At 35.9% G+C, this 20,242-nt stretch overlaps 1 protein-coding gene across 1 annotated transcript; it reads left to right on the forward strand.

Moving 5' to 3' along the window:
• The first annotated feature begins 2,833 nt into the window (after nt 1–2,833).
• napab (N-ethylmaleimide-sensitive factor attachment protein, alpha b) lies at nt 2,834–12,275 on the forward strand. Its single transcript, XM_046864189.1, has 11 exons — nt 2,834–3,264; nt 4,602–4,681; nt 5,597–5,713; nt 6,112–6,158; nt 6,630–6,707; nt 7,228–7,283; nt 8,059–8,143; nt 9,716–9,820; nt 9,923–9,991; nt 10,315–10,365; nt 11,597–12,275. The coding sequence occupies exons 1-11, from the start codon at nt 3,167–3,169 to the stop codon at nt 11,696–11,698; spliced, it is 888 nt and encodes a 295-aa protein (XP_046720145.1). The 5' UTR covers nt 2,834–3,166; the 3' UTR covers nt 11,699–12,275.
• Nucleotides 12,276–20,242: the final 7,967 nt, after the last annotated feature.

Genomic DNA, 20,242 nt, shown 5'->3' on the forward strand with positions numbered 1-20,242 from the left:
TAGTTACAGTTGTTTGAGCTTTGAATGTATAGATCCATGTATCAAGTATAAAAATGATCTCCAGAACATTCAGAATTCTGTAATGCACCGGTTGGCATGCTATATCATGAAAGCTATGAACCTGTCAGGACCTGCTGTGAATTTCTCACTCTAGAATTGAGTGTGTTTAAAGTTATCCGAATGAAATGCAAAGAGGCTGATTTAAAGATGTATGAATAAAAGCGTTATTTCGTGTTTATTATTTTTTTTAACTACTAGGCTCAGACAGCAGTTCCATGTGCTAATTCCCATAATTGTTGTGTATGTTGGGTTTATATGGTGGACACTAATCAATGTTATTCTTTTTTGGTAAAGAACATGTTTATAGAAAGTGTCTTTGGAATCTGCATAATGAAGATCAAGGTGCTTTACACAGTGCATGAATGCAGATTGATACAAACAAAACAAAATGATATGGCTGAAGCACAGAAAAGCAGAAAATGAAAAAAGCTTACAAAAATAACCCTCCCTCTCCAAAAAGCTTTTTTTACCTTTAGTCTTAGGAGCTTAGAAGTTAATGGAGGTAGTAAGAGTGTGCAGGTAGGGTTTAAGTTTCAAACACGAAAATAGGGCTTTGCACACTGACATTTGTGAAAGAAAAAGCTAGCTTGAAAAAAAAATGTTTATCAAAATTACATTAAAGTCATGATAACCCAACAAAAAACCTCCTTGTATAACAAAGAGAAATTTGGTGGTGAAAAATATACTTACAAAAATCCCTTCAAAACAAAGCTGAATGTGCAAATTCCCAGAAGAGATGAAAAACAAATGTATTCTTAGCACCACAGTAGAAACATAAAAGATAAGTGTCTGGAGATTTCTTTTTAAAATAAAGCTTGGCAGGACAGAAGAGATGAAGTATTTTATAAGATACACCCTTGACCTTATTGGTAATTAAATACTTAAAAGACAGAGTCCACATTTGTTTTCCATGGAACATAGGGCCTATAGGGAAGAAATGATCTAATTTTGGTTTAATGAACTGATGTCTAATTCTTCTGTCACTATCTGAAGGAGTAACAGATAAAACAGATAGTCCCAATTTTATTTTCAAAGGGATAGACAAAGAGACCGGAGAATTAACTGAGTCATTAAGAAGCAAATATTAGCTTATTAGGAATGGCGTCCATTACAATAGGTGCTCTGTCTAACCACAGCTGAAGTGAGGAAAACTCTTTACAGACTTACCCCACGGAGGTCTGCTGGACCAGACTAAATATCAAGTTCGCTAAAGACACGCCTGTGGTGAGTCTCACCAGCAAAAATGATAAGTCAGCATTCAGAGAGGAGATGCAACGGTTAACAGCCTGGTGTAGAGCCAACAACCTGTCTCTGAACGTTGACAAAACTAAAGAGATGGTTGTTCACTTCAGGAGAACGACCACTAGCGTCCACTAATCATCAATGGATCCTCCATGGAGATTGTTAAGAGCACCAAATTCATTGGTGTTCATCTGGCGAAGAACTTCACTTGGCCGTTCAGCACCAGCTCCATCACCAAGAAAGCCCAGCAGCGTCTCCACTTCCTGAAAAGGCTGAGGAAAGCCCATCTCACTCCACCTATCCTGACCACGTTCTACAGAGGGACCATTAAGAGCATCCTGAGCGGCTGAGAAGATCATCGGAGTCTCTCTTCCCTCTATCATTGACATTTACACCACACACTGCATCCGCAAAGCCAACAGCATTGTGGACAACCCCACAAACCCGTCACACACACTCTCTTCACCCCCCTGCCATCAGGAAAGCGGTTCTGAAGCATTCAGGCCATCACATCCAGACTATGTAACAGTTTATTCCCTCAAGCCATCAGGCTCCTCGACACAGAACTGAACGAAAACTCATGCACACACACTCAACTGTGTGACTAAACTGTGTTACTGATCTGTACAACCCGGACTCAACACACACTCGTACTCACTTCACACATCCATGTCTTCAGTACCACCCATACTATATTACCTCATTATTACAAACTGTTTTATATGCTGTTTACAAGCTGCACATCTTTTTGACTGCTGCTATTGCTGTTTTGCACAAACCCTTTTGTTTACATTTTGTTTAACTACATGGTACACTCCTGTACTCAGTGCTCTCTGCACACTACACTGTGTAATATACAGCAGGTTTACTGGTGGTGCTATTTTGTGTCTTGTGTTGTCTTACACTGTCCTGTATTGTCTTGCACTGTCTTGTGTTGTCCATGCACTGTCTGTCTTTGCACTGTCTGTCTTTGCACTGTTTGCACCAGGTTGCACACGATGCACTTTATGCGGCACTTTATGTATGCTTCTTGACTCTTGACTCTCTTGAATAGCAAACTCAAGTGAAAATGAAGCATGAACATGTCTCAAAAACCATGAACAACAAGGTGTTATGACTTAAATAAGAATTGTGTTATCACTAAAATCTATATTTTACTGCTTCACCCATTCAGATGGTGATTTGCTTGTGTGTTTGAAAACAAACCCAATCTTAGGCTGCTGGACATTTGGCCTCACATTTGGGGATGAACTATAGATCAAGAGACCTGAGATCTAACTGGGTCATTATAAGAAGCATTTTGACCCTATTAGGAATGGCGTTCATAACAATAGCAATCTCACATGGAGTGACAGATATTTCTTTCCTAGACAGAAACTCAGAGAAGGAGCACATGTGATGGTCAAGACTGAATGATTTAACTGACTAATGAATGCCTGCTTAAATTGTCAAACGATAGTCACGTGATAGTAAGTCGTAATGCATTTACTGTGCGTGCGCGCCATTGACGTCAATCCGTAAACATGAAATGAACAGGAAGTTGACAAAATGCTGAGACCGGAAGTATACGGGGGACTCAGACTCACGGCACAAGCGGTTGAAGAAACGTGTTGGTTTTAAATGACAACGTTTTTTCCGTGTTTGTCCATTCTGTGTATTGCTTCACGAAGAGCCTTTAAATTACCGTGCTGGAAAGCGACCTACGGTCAGCTAGTTTACTTTTAGAACGCGGATTTTGGTAAAGAAGGACTTTTGTTTTGGACGGAACACCTCCTCGGTGGCCATCTCGGAAATCTCGGCGATTTGTGTTGATGTGGCTGAAGACTGCTGATTCCTGAACCAACGTTACCTGTTCACCGGAATTATGGATAATTCAGGCAAAGAAAAAGAGGCTATGGCTCTAATGGCAGAAGCTGAAAAGAAAGTCAAGTCCTCGCAGTCTTTCTTCGGCTCGCTGTTCGGGTGAGCAGTCAGTAGACACGTCTGTCAGTAGCGCGTCTGCTGTTTGTTAGCCAGCTCTAGCCGATCACTAACACTGTAGCGGTCAGGGGAAATCACGTGCCAAACTCAGGACCCGTGTGATCACGGATAAATTAATAGCGATCCAACCCGCAATAGGTCTTACATTACTGTTTAACGCTTTCACACTACTCATAATATTCACAGCAGTCTTTACACCTAATCATCGCTATTGCGGCTGTGTTTATTATGCCTACATATATATTACACGGTAAAACTCAAACCTTTTTCTCTAATATACATGCAATTTCTGCCATCAACGGCCGTGTATCGTGCGATCCGGTTCTCCTCTGAAACCGGAAGCACGTCATGTTTAATGCGGGTAAATCCACAACCAGGAGTCACTGTTCGGTTCGCAAAATGAAATCGCGATTGTTTTCCTGATCTGTACGATTCAGAATGTAAATGTAACTCCCTCATGGGCAGGACAGGAGGACACCGTGTTGATGTTGAATCATTTTAGACACAATCTTCCAACAAACTCTTTCTCGGTAGAAAAGGTGTTGCTGTAAAATCACATTTTATTATAAAAGTTTTACTTTTATTTTGTAGTAAACTCCATTAGTTCACTAAGCTATATGGAAGCTAGTTCCTCATAAACCCTTTTTTTCCCCGCACGACATTCGACTCTTTAACACAAGACTGAAACATAAATAAACAAATTCATGAACTGATCGCACACAAAAAAAATAATCAGTGTTTCTATGTACAGTAGTTATTATGAACTGTACAATTCATTTGCACTATCACACATCTGTACTGATCCCTCCTGTAGTGTTCTTGTGTCCACTGTTTGTTTTTGCCCCACATTTCTCACACGTGGACTTTGTCATGCCCTGGTTAGTTTTGTGTAGTTGTTGTGTTTTGTTTCACTGTACTCTACTGTATATGATTAAAATGACTGTGATCGCTTACATGACTTGATAAAAGGAGACCATTTATATAAAATGCCTACTTTCTTGGATGTTTATTGTTCGATTTATCTCTTAGAAAATGAATGTCACGGTAAAAAGCAAGGAAAAAAGTGTCACGTGGAAATGCCCTGGATTTCTAAACTCATATCAAATGTCATGTTGAGTTTGAAACCCTGGTTTTAACACAAGATTCTCGGCATTTCCACACAATCTCCTTGTTTTGACAGTGAACATGTAAGATGGAACATTTTATATTTGGCAAAAGTTTTGTTAGTTCTCTTATGTAGAAAAATAATATCCACCATGTTATTAGTTATTAAAGCACTAAGCTTTAAATAAATGATCTGTTTTTGCTTACTCACTCAGGGGTTCTTCAAAAATGGAGGAAGCATGTGATATGTATGGGAGAGCGGCCAACATGTTCAAGATGGCAAAGAACTGGAGTGGTACTGGTTTACTTGCTTGTCTTTGAATAACATATTCTTTATTTTATTTAGGATGTTTGATGTTTGGATACTGTCCTAAATAAAATAAAGAAAAAAGATATATATATATATATATATATATATATATATATATATATATATATATATATGGTAGTGTGAAAAAGTGTTTGCCCCCCTCCTGATTTCTTATTTTTTTGCATGTTTGTCACATTTTAATGTTTTAGATCATTAGACTAATTTAAATATTAGTAAAATATATGACACAAGTGAACGCAACATGTAGTTTTTAAATGAAGGTTTTTATTATTGAGGGAAAACAAAATACAAAACTACATGGCCCTGTGTGAAAAAGTGTTTGCCCCTAAACCTAATAACTGGTTGGGCCGCCCTTAGCAGCAACAACTGCAACCAAGTGTTTGCCTGCGATAACTTGTAATGAGTCCGTTACAGCGCTGTGGAGGAATTCTGGTCACTCATCTATGCAGAATTGTTGTAATTCAGCCACATTGGAGGGTTTTCAAGCATGAACCACCTTTTTATGGTCATGCCACAGCATCTCAATAGGATTCAGGTCTGGACTTTGACTAGGCCACTCCAAAGTGTGACAAGTGCATTATTTATTATATTATTTATTTTTATAAGGCTGAAATGTGTGAAAATCTATGTACACATTTACTGCTTCCATTGGAATAAAGAGAAAAGACAACAGCAATGATCTCAGAGAAGCGATTGTTGCTGCCCATCAATCTGGGAAGGGAATTAAGACCATTTTCAAACAATTTCAAGTTTATCATTCTATACCCCCTGATAAACCCCGTGATAAATAAAATCATAGTAATGAAGGACAGTGTTCTTTTCCCTGTTACTGTAGACTGATTGTTATAGTGGCACTCATACAAGGTTTTGGTGTTTTAGCTGCAGGAAATGCCTTCTGTCAAGCGGCTCTTCTACACCTGCAGTTGCAAAGCAAACACGATGCGGCAACTAACTTCATCGATGCGGGCAATGCCTTTAAAAAAGCTGACCCTCAAGGTTTGTTCTGAATGTTCTTATTAACCTGAATTCCAAGTTGATAAAATTGCATGCTAGATGAATACTGTGGCTAAATTCTAGAAACAGTCAAAAATTGTGCTCGCACCAAATTAAGATTTCTGCCAGTGTATACTCTAAATAATTAAATACACATGTTGTTTGCTCATAAGAACTGACTAAAGAAGGTTAATTTCCATAGTTCTGAAGAAAAACAAACCCTTAAAATAAGTCCAGTTGATACACGCTTGAAAATTAGGACCAAGTGTGAACACAGTTTTTAGAAATAGACATATATCTTTGTACTTTTTGAAGGTGCCTAAAAGCATTTTAAAGAAAAAATTTTCATGTTCTCTCAGAAAAGTCACATGTAACTCGCTTTCCATTTTCCAACTTTACAGAGGCCATAAACTGCCTGAATAGGGCAATCGAGATTTACACAGATATGGTGAGTCTTTACTTAACTGTAATCTGATGCAGCAGAACATTCAATTGTGTTGTTTCTGTTTGAACGTAACCAGAGCAAACCTGAGTTATCTGGTTTCATGTTTCTGGTCTTGTAACTAGATTTAGAGTTAGTTGGTTGATTAGAGATTAGCAGTGCCATACGAGAAACTGATTAGATGAGAAAAGTTGTTTTTTAAGGTGTCTGATGTGAAAATCATCATACAGCTTTCTTATAGATTCTACTGGACATGTGGATAAAACTATTGTCTTGACAGATGCTATAACTACAATGCATTGTATGAAATATTTATTAGATTTTTCTAACATGCAGTTATTTCACCAGCAGAGGGCATTCTGTTTCGTTATTTATTACATTATGTTGGATTCTGCTGGTTTGCACAAGATTTTTGGGGTCAGGTTGCGTAAACCAGGATCATTTCATTTTTATTCAAAATTTCTTGTTCTATTGTAGGGCCGTTTCACAATTGCAGCAAAGCATCATGTCACAATTGCAGAGATCTACGAAACAGAACTAGTCGACATTGATAAGGTAAGAAATTCTACTACAGTGGGAGGTTTAGACTTGTCTGTATGAATTATGTTCACACATTTTTTAACTATGGTGGTTTTAATATATTAGAAAGCTGAGCCTATTGAAACGACATTTTTATTCCCGAATGAGAAGCCATGCATCCATAAGAACTGCTCTTCATGGTATGCAAACCTGTGTGCACAGAAGCGATGTACAGAATTGTGCTATTGATCCATTCTAAGGGATTTCTCAACATGACCACAAACTTGCAATATACAGACCGCCCACAAACAAGCCCAGAATTAGTGCTGACTGCCCACCTGTCTCAGTGACTGACTGTCAGACTGAAGATCCTGTTAGGATTTGTATACATTGGTTATGAATGTTTTTAATAATCGGGAAATTATCTGAGATATTTCGAGTAATTAAATCAGCAAAAGCACACATTAACCTTCCTGTGTACACAATGTCCATATAGTGTAAACTACAGTGTTTAATAATGTATAGAAGGATCAGCTGACATGTTATATTTTTTCAGGCTATTGCTCACTATGAACAAGCAGCAGATTACTACAAAGGAGAGGAATCCACAAGGTTAGCAGATTTTTATTAGTGAATCACTGTGTGTGTGTGTGTGTGTGTGTGTGTGTGTGTGTGTGTGTGTGTATATGTGTATATGTGTATATGTGTATGTGTGTATGTGTATGTGTGTATGTACCGTAATTTCCTGGACTATTAAGCGCACCCAAATATAAGCCGCACCCACTGAATTTTAAGATTTTTATTTTGAACTTTAATAAGCCGCACCTGTCTATGAGCCGAAACTAATGAACTTTACACAGTCTTTAACAAAAGACAGTGTCTGTTACACGGCTTGTATCTAAACAGTAGCCTACCAAGAAAGTCATTGTTCACTGATAATAAAAATACATAAAAATTCTCCCTCGCTCGATTCTGACATTTAACAAATGCAAGAAATATGCTAATATTTATTGATTTAAAACAGAAAATGTTTACTCTGATTCAATATATGACAGTAAAGAAATAGAAGTTTTAGTTTTTTTCTGAAGTGTATGTAAATATATGGTTTCAACTGTATGTTTGTGTGTGTGTGTGTGTGTGTGTGTGTGTGTGTGTGTGTGTGTGTGTGTATGTATGTATGTATATGTATGTATGTGTGTGTATATATATATATATATATATATATATATATATATATATATATATATATATATATATATATATATATAAAAGACAATTTAAGATTCAGTCTCAGGCACTAATTCTGTAATGTATTTTATTTTTAAGAGTGAAAATTATGCTGAGGTTAAATTTAGAGTGATTACCAGTAATTCTCTTTTCACAACAGCTCAGCTAACAAGTGCCTGCTTAAAGTTGCTGCCTATGCAGCTCAGCTGGAGCAGTATCCTAAAGCCATTGAGATATATGAGCAGGTGCGTATACTTTTACAGTCAGAAACTCCTTTCGCATAACACTTAAAAGCTCTGGTTTATACGTGCAGAAGTGTGTCAGAGGTTTTTTAAACCTTAATCTGAGATAATGAACAATGGCAGCAACTTCAACTCGAAATCTTTGCTATTCTTTCTTAACTGCTTAGAATTCTTTCATTTCTCTCTTCTGTATTAATGAGAAAGGAGTTGCTTTGTGTGGTATGCTGGTTATATGCTGGTTATAGCCCACCTTTGGTAGGCTATTTTCCCACCTCAATTGTTCCTGCTTTCTGTTTATGGCCAGTGGAAATTGAGGAGTCAGATTTTTTTAAGCTGGTAATAGACGTACAAACTGTCTCTAAAAATGCATATCATCCCAGCATACCACACAAAGCAACTCCTTTCTCATAAATACAGAGGAGAGAAATGAAAGAATTCTAAACAGTTAAGAAAGAATAGCAAAGATTTCTAGTTGAAGTTGCTGCCATTGTACAGAGGCTAGCCTTTACTTCCCATGATGCTTGGGGGAAGTAAAGGCTAGCCTCTGTATTGCACTGTAGCAGAGATTGCACAGATGCATTGATTTAGCTAATGTGTTATAATATTTGCATCTACATTAACATGTGACATAATGATAGTAACACCATCAGAGACTAACCAAACTTGTCTGCCAGTAGCAGTAAAATTGCCTTGTGATTTGCCTTCCGAAGTTATTTAAAGTTATTTATCTGGTTTATAAATATTTAGGCAACATTGTTTAAGATGTCAACCAAATTAATAAATTATAAATGAATTTTATTTAGACATGTTCATATAGTTTGTCTGTCAGTTGGACCATGATACTAAAATCAGTATATTAGCTTATGCACAAAACAAGGTCCATTAAGACATGGTTTGATCCATTTTATATTAAGGAACTTGTGACTTATATTGGTGCCTGTACAGAGCCCTGAATTCAACCCCAGTGAACATCATGGGATGTGCTGGAACATTGATTGTGAGACAGGTGTTTTTGTTTGACACCAGTCCCTGATCTCACAAAGGCACTTTTGGATTGAATGGGCACTAATTCTCTCAGACACAATCCAAAAAGTGTGGAAAGCATTTCCAGAAGATTAAAGCTGTTAAAACAGCTTCCAACAAGTCCATGTAGGGTGTGATGGTTAGGTGCTGACATACTTTTGGCCATGTATTGTTATATTCACCACACTGTATTTCTTTTAGATAGAGTTAGTATGCTAGGTCATGTTGACTGGATTTAGCGTTTCATGGAGTAAAAAAAACACTTACTCAGCGGCCGACTCTGATATTAATCTGAAACAATTTAAAGCTCATGCACTTTGGTCTGATACTCAGTAACTGATTTTGATAATTGATGATTTTACAATGCTTCATATTACTATAGAAATGGCAGCAAGTAAAGAGGCTCAAAGCACTTGGGTGGACCAAAATTCTGCAAAATCCGATATATATCCGCTTTAAGTGTACAAATGATGTATATTGGTTTTGCGAAAACTGCATATTTTCTCTATAAATCTACTTTTGATTATTCAGTTTGTGTTTGTGTACTTACAGGTTGGAACACAAGCAATAGACAGCACGCTATTGAAATACAGTGCAAAGGATTATTTCTTTAAGGCAGCTCTCTGCCACTTCTGCGTCGATATGCTTAATGCCAAGGTAATACACATAATCCTAAAATATAATTATTCTTGTTTAATAACTCTTTATTTAATTCTTCCTAATTTCTCATTCATTCTCTTCTGCACCTTTCTACAATAGCTGGCTTTGCAGAAGTATGAGGAAATGTTTCCTGCCTTCTCAGACTCACGTGAATGCAAACTGGTCAAGGTGAGGTTTCTAATATTAAACCCTTTAATATTAATATGCTGGAGACGACGTAAAATCATTCGAATCGCCGTAAATAAAGACAACAAATGAGAGATGTCAGATTAGCTAGATTACTTCGTGATTGTCTGGAGAACAAAATTCATTCACCCAAAGTGTGTGTATTTTGATTATCTAGTCGGTGTACTTGTGTCTTGATTACTATTTGAACCACATGCTCCATTTGTTATATATATATGGAAATGTAGAATTTATAATTTTACAGTGAAAAGTACACAATATTTTTATTTGTGGATAGTAACTCACGCTTCCTGTTACTCACACAGAAACTTTTAGATGCATACGAGGAACAGAACATTGATGCATATACTGACTCGGTAAGTAATCCTTCTGATGACTTTTCTAAAATCTTCTGCACCTCGCATGAGTAGGCTGATTACGGCTTATTATTCTTAATAGTTTCCCATCAGCTCAAGCATTATTAAAAGCCTTAATTATAAAGAAAGACTTCATACCAGAAGCATGCAGTGAGATGATATAAGTATGCACTCATTTCAATGGATCTTTGGCCACTTTGATGTTGAAGAGAATATTTTGAATGAGAGTGGATAAAATAAATGCTTAGGCGTTAGGGAAATCAGAGAACAGATAATTAACTCGGATGGAGAGAGCTGATGGAAATGAGCCAGTCTTTGCTGCCTGTGCTTTCTGCTGCATATCAAAATTTGTAATAAAATCTAATCAATCTTGATGCTGGCAAAGTCATAACTAATGTGGTTTCAGACCAGTTTTAGATTGCTTCCACTCTGTGAAGGTCAGAATTCCTTGCCCTGTTTAGTCCATGATCCTCTTGTGTCAGCTGGTGTAAATCTTATTAATGTTCCTGCTTTAATGTATTTTTTTTGTTTTGTTTTTTATTTTAGTATGCTTCTGTAGACTAATTTTTAAGTACAGGTCTTTACACCTCCTTACATTTAGAGTCCAATTTGTAACACAGTAGAAAAAAAAGCAAGAGTCTGCTAAAAACACATCCTGTAAATATTGTCCTTCAACTCATTAACATTAATCGCAACTTAATTGCACACTATCTGTTTTAAATGTTCTTTAAATTAATACTTTTCAAGTTTTTAATACTCTAATCAGCATGGGCAAATATGCAAATGTATGTTTATTATTAGTGAAACCATACTAAACATAGAGGATAAAGACAAAATATGTTTGTAAATGTTTTAACGTAAATCATCAGGACACCAAGCGGTACTTTTGCTATGTTTCCACATGGAGTGTTTTAAATGCCGGATGTGTGCACCATGGTGGGTTTTTTGGTGCTTGATTTGAGACTTAGCGCATCAGTAAAACAAATGTTTAGTAATTACAAATATTTAGTGGTTAATAAAATGCGGTTGTGCGGTTAAAACTAATTTGCGTAACACGCAATCTATATATATATATATATATATATATATATATATATATATATATATATATATATATATATATATATATATATAATTTCTACAAATTCAAATGGAAAATTGTGATCAGGGAAAAATCATAATTATAACTCTAATCTCTTGCTCTTCCCCTTTATTTTATTTCTCTTTCTAGGTGAAGGAATATGATGTAATCTCGCGACTAGATCAGTGGCTTACCACTATCTTGCTGCGCATAAAGAAAACCATTCAAGAGGATGAGAGTGACCTTCGTTAAGAATCCTATTCCTTGCCCTTAACTCTCCTGATTTTCTTAGACCTTCACCTCATTTTTCTTTTTATCCCAATAAACTTCTAAAGTGCTTTTTTTTCTCTTCTAAATTGCCTTCATCTTTGCAGCTCAGACATGGACATTAAACTACATTCAGACACAGGAGAACACTAAAAAAATCGCTTGTTGTTTACACAAGCAGAGGATTGGAAAGTGCCTTAGACATGAAACCAAGTGCAGTACAATGGGGGTGCTCCTTGCCTGAGGACGATCCCCTTACGATACCCCGTGTGCCTACTTATTACTATGCACAATAATGCCTTTTCCACCTGTTCTGGCTTTCCTATTATGTCTTATTCACTAGTGTTACTTGCATCAATGATGCCTCTATGAATCCACTGCAATAACTTTTTACTGCATAGTTCTTCCTGGTGTTCACTGTGTATCCTATAGATCATCCAGTCATTTTTCCCCTTTTGTTTGTTTTATATTTTAAACATTGATGAATATTTGAACATGATCATGTTTCAATGATTCTTTGTTAATACGCCTCTAAATTGGTATGAGTAAATATATTATTGAAGTTTTTGTTTGTTTGTTTTGTTTTTTTAAATGTTAGAGTTCATTGCATATTAAAACATCATTTGATGTTCAAAATGTTCGAATCTTGATGTTGCTTATCAAGTGTGTGTATGCTGTCTTCCCCATGCTGAATGGTTCATCAATGAGATGTTATTTTGGTTTTAAGATAAATAGTGATGTTAGAACAAGCAGTTGGGGGTCTCAGTTCTTGAAGCTGATTAGAACAGGAATTTCACCACCCAGGTTTTGACTGACCGGTCTATGCTTTAGTTCTGCCATTCTGCTTTTTCTTTTGTTTGTTTTTGCACAGGGTTTAAATCAATAACTGTATAGTTTATTGAGTGGGCACTATGGTGCCATTTATTTCCATAGATTCTATTTACTAGCTAGCAGACATTCTTCATTTCCATGAGAGTATTGTAAGATTAAGTAGCTAATGTAAGGTACCAAATGAAAATATTCAACATTTAACCTCAATACAGCCTGTTTTGGTAAAAAAGAATAATAATAATATCCTGTTATTTTATTATTATTATTTTATTTTATCTAGCACGGACACCTGCAGTAGTTTAACCATCTGCAAAGTGTAAGATGCTAACATGAGAAAGGGTGAAGTTAAAATGTATTCAGAGATCTATTCGCTTCGTTTTTCAATCTGTTACTACATAAATATAAGATTCTGTTGAGGATTTTGACTGTGAGACTCTCTTTATGTACCATTTAAAAAAAATAAAGATGGTTAAAAACAGCAAAGTGAATCATAACATATTTAATCAAATGTTCATAGGCCATTTGTTTGTTGAGAAGCCTGAGGGATGAAAGAGTGAGCTGGCTGTATACATTCATTCCTAACCCTTCCACATTAAGTAACTTACAGCAGCAGCCAGTCTGTCACCTCCATATATTATCTACTGATGGATCCATTGTGATAAAACTTTCAACATAAAATGGAATGGTGCTGTAGAAGCAGGTTTGGAAACAGAGCTGCAGTGCTTGCTTCATTGTGGACAGCTTTACCTTTAGAATGAGATGATTGACTTCATAAAGAGGTACATGTTCAAGCCTCCTGCATTTGCAGTTGCAAATTGTTATTACCAGAGAGTGCCACTGAAAGAAAAAAAAAACAAAGGAGAAAGTACACTACCTGGGCAAATGCATGTGGACCATCACAACTATACGTTAATAAAATGCCTAACAGCCCCTCTCCCTGCTATAAATGTATACATACAACTGGGGTGACATTCCTGAAGATTCTGGAATATGGTTATGGGAATTTCTGTCCAAATTATGAAATTATGCTCCATTCATGCAGAATAGGCAAATTAAAAAAAAGCCACGTTGTGGCAGTTGTTATATAATTGTGTTGTAATTTTCCCTAAATATTGAACTGTCTGGTTTCATCGAGTCTTCATCCACTTTAGATTCTTGTTCATGGCTGATTGGAGTGGATGTGGTGATCTGTTGTAGTGCATGCACCTCAGGGTTCAACAAGTGCATTCTGAGATGCTTTTCTGCTCACCATGGTTGGAAATAAGCATTAAGTTACCTTAGCAGGGTTTTTCTTCATACAGAACTATTGGAACAAATGACATTTACACAGTTTATTCCAGCCATATTTTTTACTTCATCATCACTAATTTATTCACTTGAAAATCTGATTGGATGTTACAGGGGTTAAAGCAGTTGTCATGTGCTGGGAAATGTAATGGACTTGACCTGGAGCTGTCAGTGTCATTTTCTAAATAGAGTTCTTTGCTCTTGGTCTCCAGAAGGTACGACCTTGTTGTAGTGCTTGCACCTGTTATCTCTGCTTTTGGGTTATGCTGACAAGATGTGTGCTTAAAGTCCTTTTAAAGGTGAATTAAAGGTATGGAAGTCTTTGAATTCAGCTCAGTTGAACTGTGGCATGTTGTGACTGAAAACCTTGACTGGAACATACCGTAAATGTAGCATTAAACGTTAAAGCCATGTGTGCATGTAGTGCTTGGTATCTCTGAACATCTGTAGTAATCTGTTATGACCAGCTAGCTATGACTTTCATGTTCACACATGCCTAGTCCTATTTTCTTACATTGTCTAGATTGCCATGACAGGCTCTTTATGCTTTCCTTCCTTTAGTTATCCAGGCCACCAAACTGATATATATGCCCAGTCTTCAGTTTCAATCTAATAAAATCTTCATAAATATGATTCAGGTATCACTATGTTTTCCTTGTTGTGGATGAATACATCATTCATGAAGATTGCATTTCTTTTTTTGATCCGGCACCGTCTGAGAATGCCCCTGATGACCCCCACATGCAGTTTATACTGTAAAGGGCTAGGCATTTTCATGTAGGACAATATTAACAGGATGTGTTTTTAGCAGACTCTTGCTTTTTTTCTACTGATCTTATTAAATCTCTGTAAAATCCCCATGTTTTTTGTGACTGTCCTGCTGAGTAGGTTATTCCCAATTTCCTCTCTAATAGAATAGACTTTGAATGCACAAGTCCTGCCTTTGTATTTTGCATGAGCTGTAAACCTCTCTAAACTTAACTGTTTTTGACCTTAATGCTATGTATTCATAAGTTATGGTATGTTGAAATTATGAAATCAATGAACTGCTACAGAGAAAAACGAAATTTAATTTCATGCAACAAAAACATTTTGAAAAATGAAAGATTCTGGGTTAAAGATTACTTCCAAAAAAAATTCAATGTCCATTTGAGTCCTCCTCGTATTTATGAAATAAAGTCATACTTTTATTATCCACCTGCAGAAAACCAATGTTGTCTTCTTTCATGGTGTTTACTGGAGCGTGCAGTCAATCGCGTGACCGGCGGGTGTCGCACTTTAACGCTAATTTTGAGCGACAAAAAAATTAAACGTTTTATTTTACAGTTACAAATTCACCAAAATTTTCAAATTTAGAAGGGATGAATGAGACCCCTGCCCTAGACCACTAAGCAGCAGTGCAGTTCTCTCTCTTAGGATATTTGAATGTTATTACATTCATTACACATCAATGAGTGTGCTATACTGCATTGCACATGCCCACTCACCTAAATGTCTGACTTAAACTTTTACTTCCTCTTGACTGCCATCAATCCCCTCATCTCCACAGCAAAGTTTTGAATAAGCTTTAATAAGCTGTAGCCTCCATGACAACACTTTGTACAGAATGAGCTACTTGTTTATTGTGGGTATCAGAATGCTCAGACAGCTCATAAAGCACACAAATTAATGTCTCTTCATGCCTGAATTAATTCAAGTTTATTGCACTTACTGCTGTCTTTATCACATTGAGCCTACGTATAAAATACACTCTGAACTTGGCTAAAGCATCACATTCTATTTCATCTTGCTTTTGCCAAAAGTTCTCTGTTTCCTTGCCTAATTCATATACAGATATGCTTACTTGACCCGGGCGATTCTCTTGGTCTGGTTTTCATAGCCATCCTGTAGTGTAAACTGTTTCTTCTAGTCTAGTCGCTCTATGGGTTTTTTAAAGCAAAAACTCTCCAGCAGTCGAAACATGGCCATCCTTTTTAAGCAACCCACGTCTGTCTAAGCAACCCACGTCTGACAACATGCAATAAACAATATTAGAGTTTATTACAGTAATTAATAGGAATTGTTTCTTCTCTTTGTTTTTTGGCACTTTACATGACCATGTTAATCCAACTATTATTGAAACCCACAGTAGTCACTGTTAAAGTCACTTATTATAGGAAATGTTTTAATAATTCAGAGATTAAGTTCAATTATAAATCGGATGTGTTCCTGAACCTTAGGGGGTTGAAACAAAATGTTAAAATTTTTGTTTGTTTTGTTGAAAAAGCTCATTCAAAAAGAACTTGGAACTTGAAATGAAAATACTTACAGGAAGAATGTGTATTTACCATTTGCTACTCAAGCACTAGTTGTCACGGTGTGAGCGAAACAAAAGGCAGAAGCCGGAGTACAGCTCGCTCGGGTTTTAATGGCATGCGTGAGAGAGAGATACACACACACACACACACACACGGCAGTCCTTAGGCTGAGAGAGATAGTCCGAGTAGCGCATTGGGAGAAGCGTAGCTGACCCGAGATGCACAGGGAGGGGAAGCGCAGCCGGTACGGGATTCTGGAGTCCGGATGAAACAGATGAAAGAAGTCCTGTATGAAAACCGGAACGCCAAAACATGCAGTACGGGAAGTCCAACATAAACAATAACGAACGGGGAGTGACCGTGAGTGAGGGGTTTATGTAGGAGCGGGGTGGAGTGATGATGAGCTTCAGGTGTGCCTCGTTAAACCTGGAGCTTCAGAGAGAGTGGAGGCATGAGGTTTTTTTTCTTTACATAGATATAAAATAATTAAATTAACTCCAGATATAAATCATTTAAATCAGTAAACTTTTGTTTTATTTCTGCGCCAAGTCTCAAATCAAACACCAATTTACACAATTTACCCTCTAGGTGGCGTTTTGGGTTTTTTTCCCCTCATAATGGCGAAACGAACTTAAATTACTGTCTTTATTGATCGTACAGATAAAAACAATTCATCATTCAAATCTGTAAAACGTCTATGATTTTATATATATATATATATATATATATATATATATATATATATATATATATATATATATATATATAAGCTTCTTGACTTGATTTGAAGATGTGCACTTTCTCCGGTATCACCATCTTTAACTGCCCGTGTGGAAACATAGCAAAGGCTCTTAATGATGTCCACACATCTCTGCACTGTTATAGCCTTTATATTTAATCACTGTACATATGCTTACATACATATCACATGCTGTACATATGATACATATTAATCTGCACTATTTGCACGATTGCTACTTTTTGCACTTCTGGTAGATGCCAAACTGCATTTCGTTGCTGTGTACCTGTACTATGCAATGACAATAAAGTTATTTCTATCTATCTATCTATCTATCTATCTATCTATCTATCTATCTATCTATCTATCTATCTATCTATCTATCTATCAAATATTAATATGATGTGAGGTCCAGTTAACAGCTAAAACAGGTAGAAGTAATAACTACTTTTTACTTAAGTACATGTCAGAGCCAAGACTTCTTTACTTTCACTTAAGTAAAAAGGTATAATCAGTACTTCAACTTTTACCCAAGTATTTTAAAACATGAGTATCTGTACTTCTACTTAAGTAATAGATGTGTGTACTTTTGCCACCTCTGTAAGTAACTGCATAGCACCAGAGTCAACCTCTCTTCAATTACAAAGTGCCAAATAATGATTTATAGATTATTTTGTTCATAATATTTTACTTCAGCCTTAGTGAACACTCTTTGTGTGGTCACTTCCTTGCTGAGAACGGAAAACACATTCATCAACCCATGACCTTGGCTTCCCATTGTCAGCATGCAGGTGGTAACTGGATTTGAATGATGCTAAAATATAGCACTAAGTCTTTGCTTTTGTCTTTGTTTTTTGTTAAATTTGCAAAACATTATTTGTAGGAAAAAAAAAAGGAACTGACTATTCTCTTATTATAATTAACAGTAAATTTCTACATTTAAAATATTTAGCATATAGAAATTAAAGAAATTGATATCTGAAAGCTCTTCTATCCCCAGTTGATAACTCAAATGGATGTGTTGTCACTGGTTAATAGTTTTTGCGCAGATAAAATATTTACTAGGGCTGCAACAACTAATCAATAAAATCGATAATAATTGATAATGAAATTCGTTGTCAACGAATTTGGGCTGCTCAAATTACAGATTAGTCGCTTGCGAAATAGTGGAGAGTACAGGGTCAACCAGCAGCAGGAAAAGGTGTGCATCCAAGTCATACAAGGCATGTGAGCATTTTATATTAAATTCAATAAAAAAAAACACTGTAACCTGTAAGTTATGTAAAGTGTAGCTTGTGTGTTATGGAAGTACTACAGTGATGCACGAGCACGTAAAAAGGAAACACACTGGTGTCAGGGATGAAGGTGAAACATCAGCACGGTGAGCAGAAACTGTATAATCCTCATCATGTAAAAATGGTGTAGTTTAATGAAGTGCTATTGTGTAAACTGTTTGTTTGTGACTTCGGGACAGTCGCACTGGATCTGTTCTGTTGTGACTCACGAGTGTCAGGTTGCACAATCAGCTCGCTCGTGACATAGTGATGGATTCAATTAAACCAGTGCGAACTAACACTAAATCTTAAAGCAGTAAATAACAGGAGCAGCAAACAATTATATTTATTAGTCACTGTTGTGGTTTTCAGCGAATGTTTATGCATCTGTGCACCAATGCATATTTTTTGCTTTTTTTTTTATTTAGCCTGTTAGCTCAAAGATCTAAGACTTTTTCTATTTACACAAAAGGCCTATTTCTCTCAAATATTATTCACAAATCTGTCTAAATCTGTGTTAGTGAGCACTTCTTCTTTGCTAAGATAATTAAACACAGATTAAGACAGATTTGTGAACAAGAGACATTTGAGATTTGAGAGAAACAGGCCTTTTGTGTACGAAGAAAAAGTCTTGGATCTTTGAGTTCAGCTCATGAAAAATGGGGGCAAAAACAAGTGTTGCGTTTATAATTTTGTTCAGTGTAGCCATAACCATAACATTTTTTTTTCTGTTAATAAGTTTAGCCAGCGTTGCATGGATTTCTTTGAAAAAGTCTAGACAAATCTCAGGCAAAACAGGAACCAGAAGCGAACTGTGTTATAGTCATGAAGAAAAACATGATCATGACAAATATTACTCTACAAGGTAATAAGTGCAAAGAAAAACTCTATCTTTGATTATTAAAATGCTTTGTTTATGACATGAAACAGAAAAGATGTTTAGAATGTAATGTAATTCACACTAAAACACATTTGGTATTTTACTGAAAATGAATGAAGGAAAAAGCTATTGAGGAAGCAGCTCAACATTTACCAGTTATCACAAACAGCCAAGGAGCTCAAACCTTAGAAGCAGTGGCAGCTGGTGTTGTTTAAATTTAAACAGAAGCACACCTGTCTGTGTATTGACAAATAAAAGCCTTAAAATATTATCAAAAAAAGCCTTAAAATAAGATCAAACACACTGACAAACTGTCAAATAACACTAAAAGCAGCTAACTACCAATTCTCGCAATTTCTTTTTAATGGTTGTCTGATTAAAAAAAAAATCTATATCATTTTATTTATTTATCAGCATCAATGTGTAATCTATCATCTAATAAATGTTTTTTCTTCTCCTTTTTCTTCTTCTTTTTTTTCTAAAGACTGCTCCCTTTAAGCCTTGATATACCTCATGTCCCTCCTTTACACATGTCCAAACCATCTCAATCTAGCCTTTCTTACCTTGTCTCCAAAGCGTCCTACATGCACTGTCCCTCTAATAAACTCGTTTCTAATTTTGTCCGTCCTCATCACTTCCAATTAAAATCTCAACATCTTCAGCTCTGCTACCTCCAGCTCCACCTCCTGTCTTTTACTCAATGAACCCACTGTCAGTGGGTTTTCAATTTACTTAAAAACCCACTGTCTCTAATCAGGGGCACAATTAACAGTTTTAAGGGGGGTATGCAAGACAGAATTTTGGGCCCCCATATATATATATATATATATATATATATATATATATATATATATATATATATATATATATATATATATATATATATGGTTATATTATTAATAATAAAATATTTTTTATTGTTAAAGAAATGTTATAATTTGCTATTGCATAATATGTTACAATATAAATGATATAATGAATATAAATGAATATAAATGATTTTCATTTTTTAATAAAACATTTTCAAAAAGACAGATGTGTAAAGGAAGAGAAATGTAACATATCAACCGACTAAATACCACAACAAGCTTCTAAACACATTTTAACTTATGCAGTCTGTAGACAAACCTCATGCGTTTAATTTTATTCATGAGTAAACACTCTCTCAAAGTCAAAAAATAAATAAACATTTTCATCTTATTTTCAGTTTAATTTTATTTA

The sequence above is a fragment of the Silurus meridionalis genome, chromosome 13, assembly GCF_014805685.1.
Source record: "Silurus meridionalis isolate SWU-2019-XX chromosome 13, ASM1480568v1, whole genome shotgun sequence".
In the NCBI taxonomy this organism is placed as follows: domain Eukaryota; kingdom Metazoa; phylum Chordata; class Actinopteri; order Siluriformes; family Siluridae; genus Silurus; species Silurus meridionalis.

Excerpts from the sequence above, each read along its gene's own strand:
- napab (XM_046864189.1), top strand. The coding sequence starts at position 3,167 with ATGGATAATTCAGGCAAAGAAAAAGAGGCTATGGCTCTAATGGCAGAA. Across the intron at positions 4,682-5,596 it reads GATGGCAAAGAACTGGAGTG|CTGCAGGAAATGCCTTCTGT; the intron begins GTACTGGTTTAC and ends TTGGTGTTTTAG. Across the intron at positions 10,366-11,596 it reads TTGATGCATATACTGACTCG|GTGAAGGAATATGATGTAAT; the intron begins GTAAGTAATCCT and ends TTCTCTTTCTAG.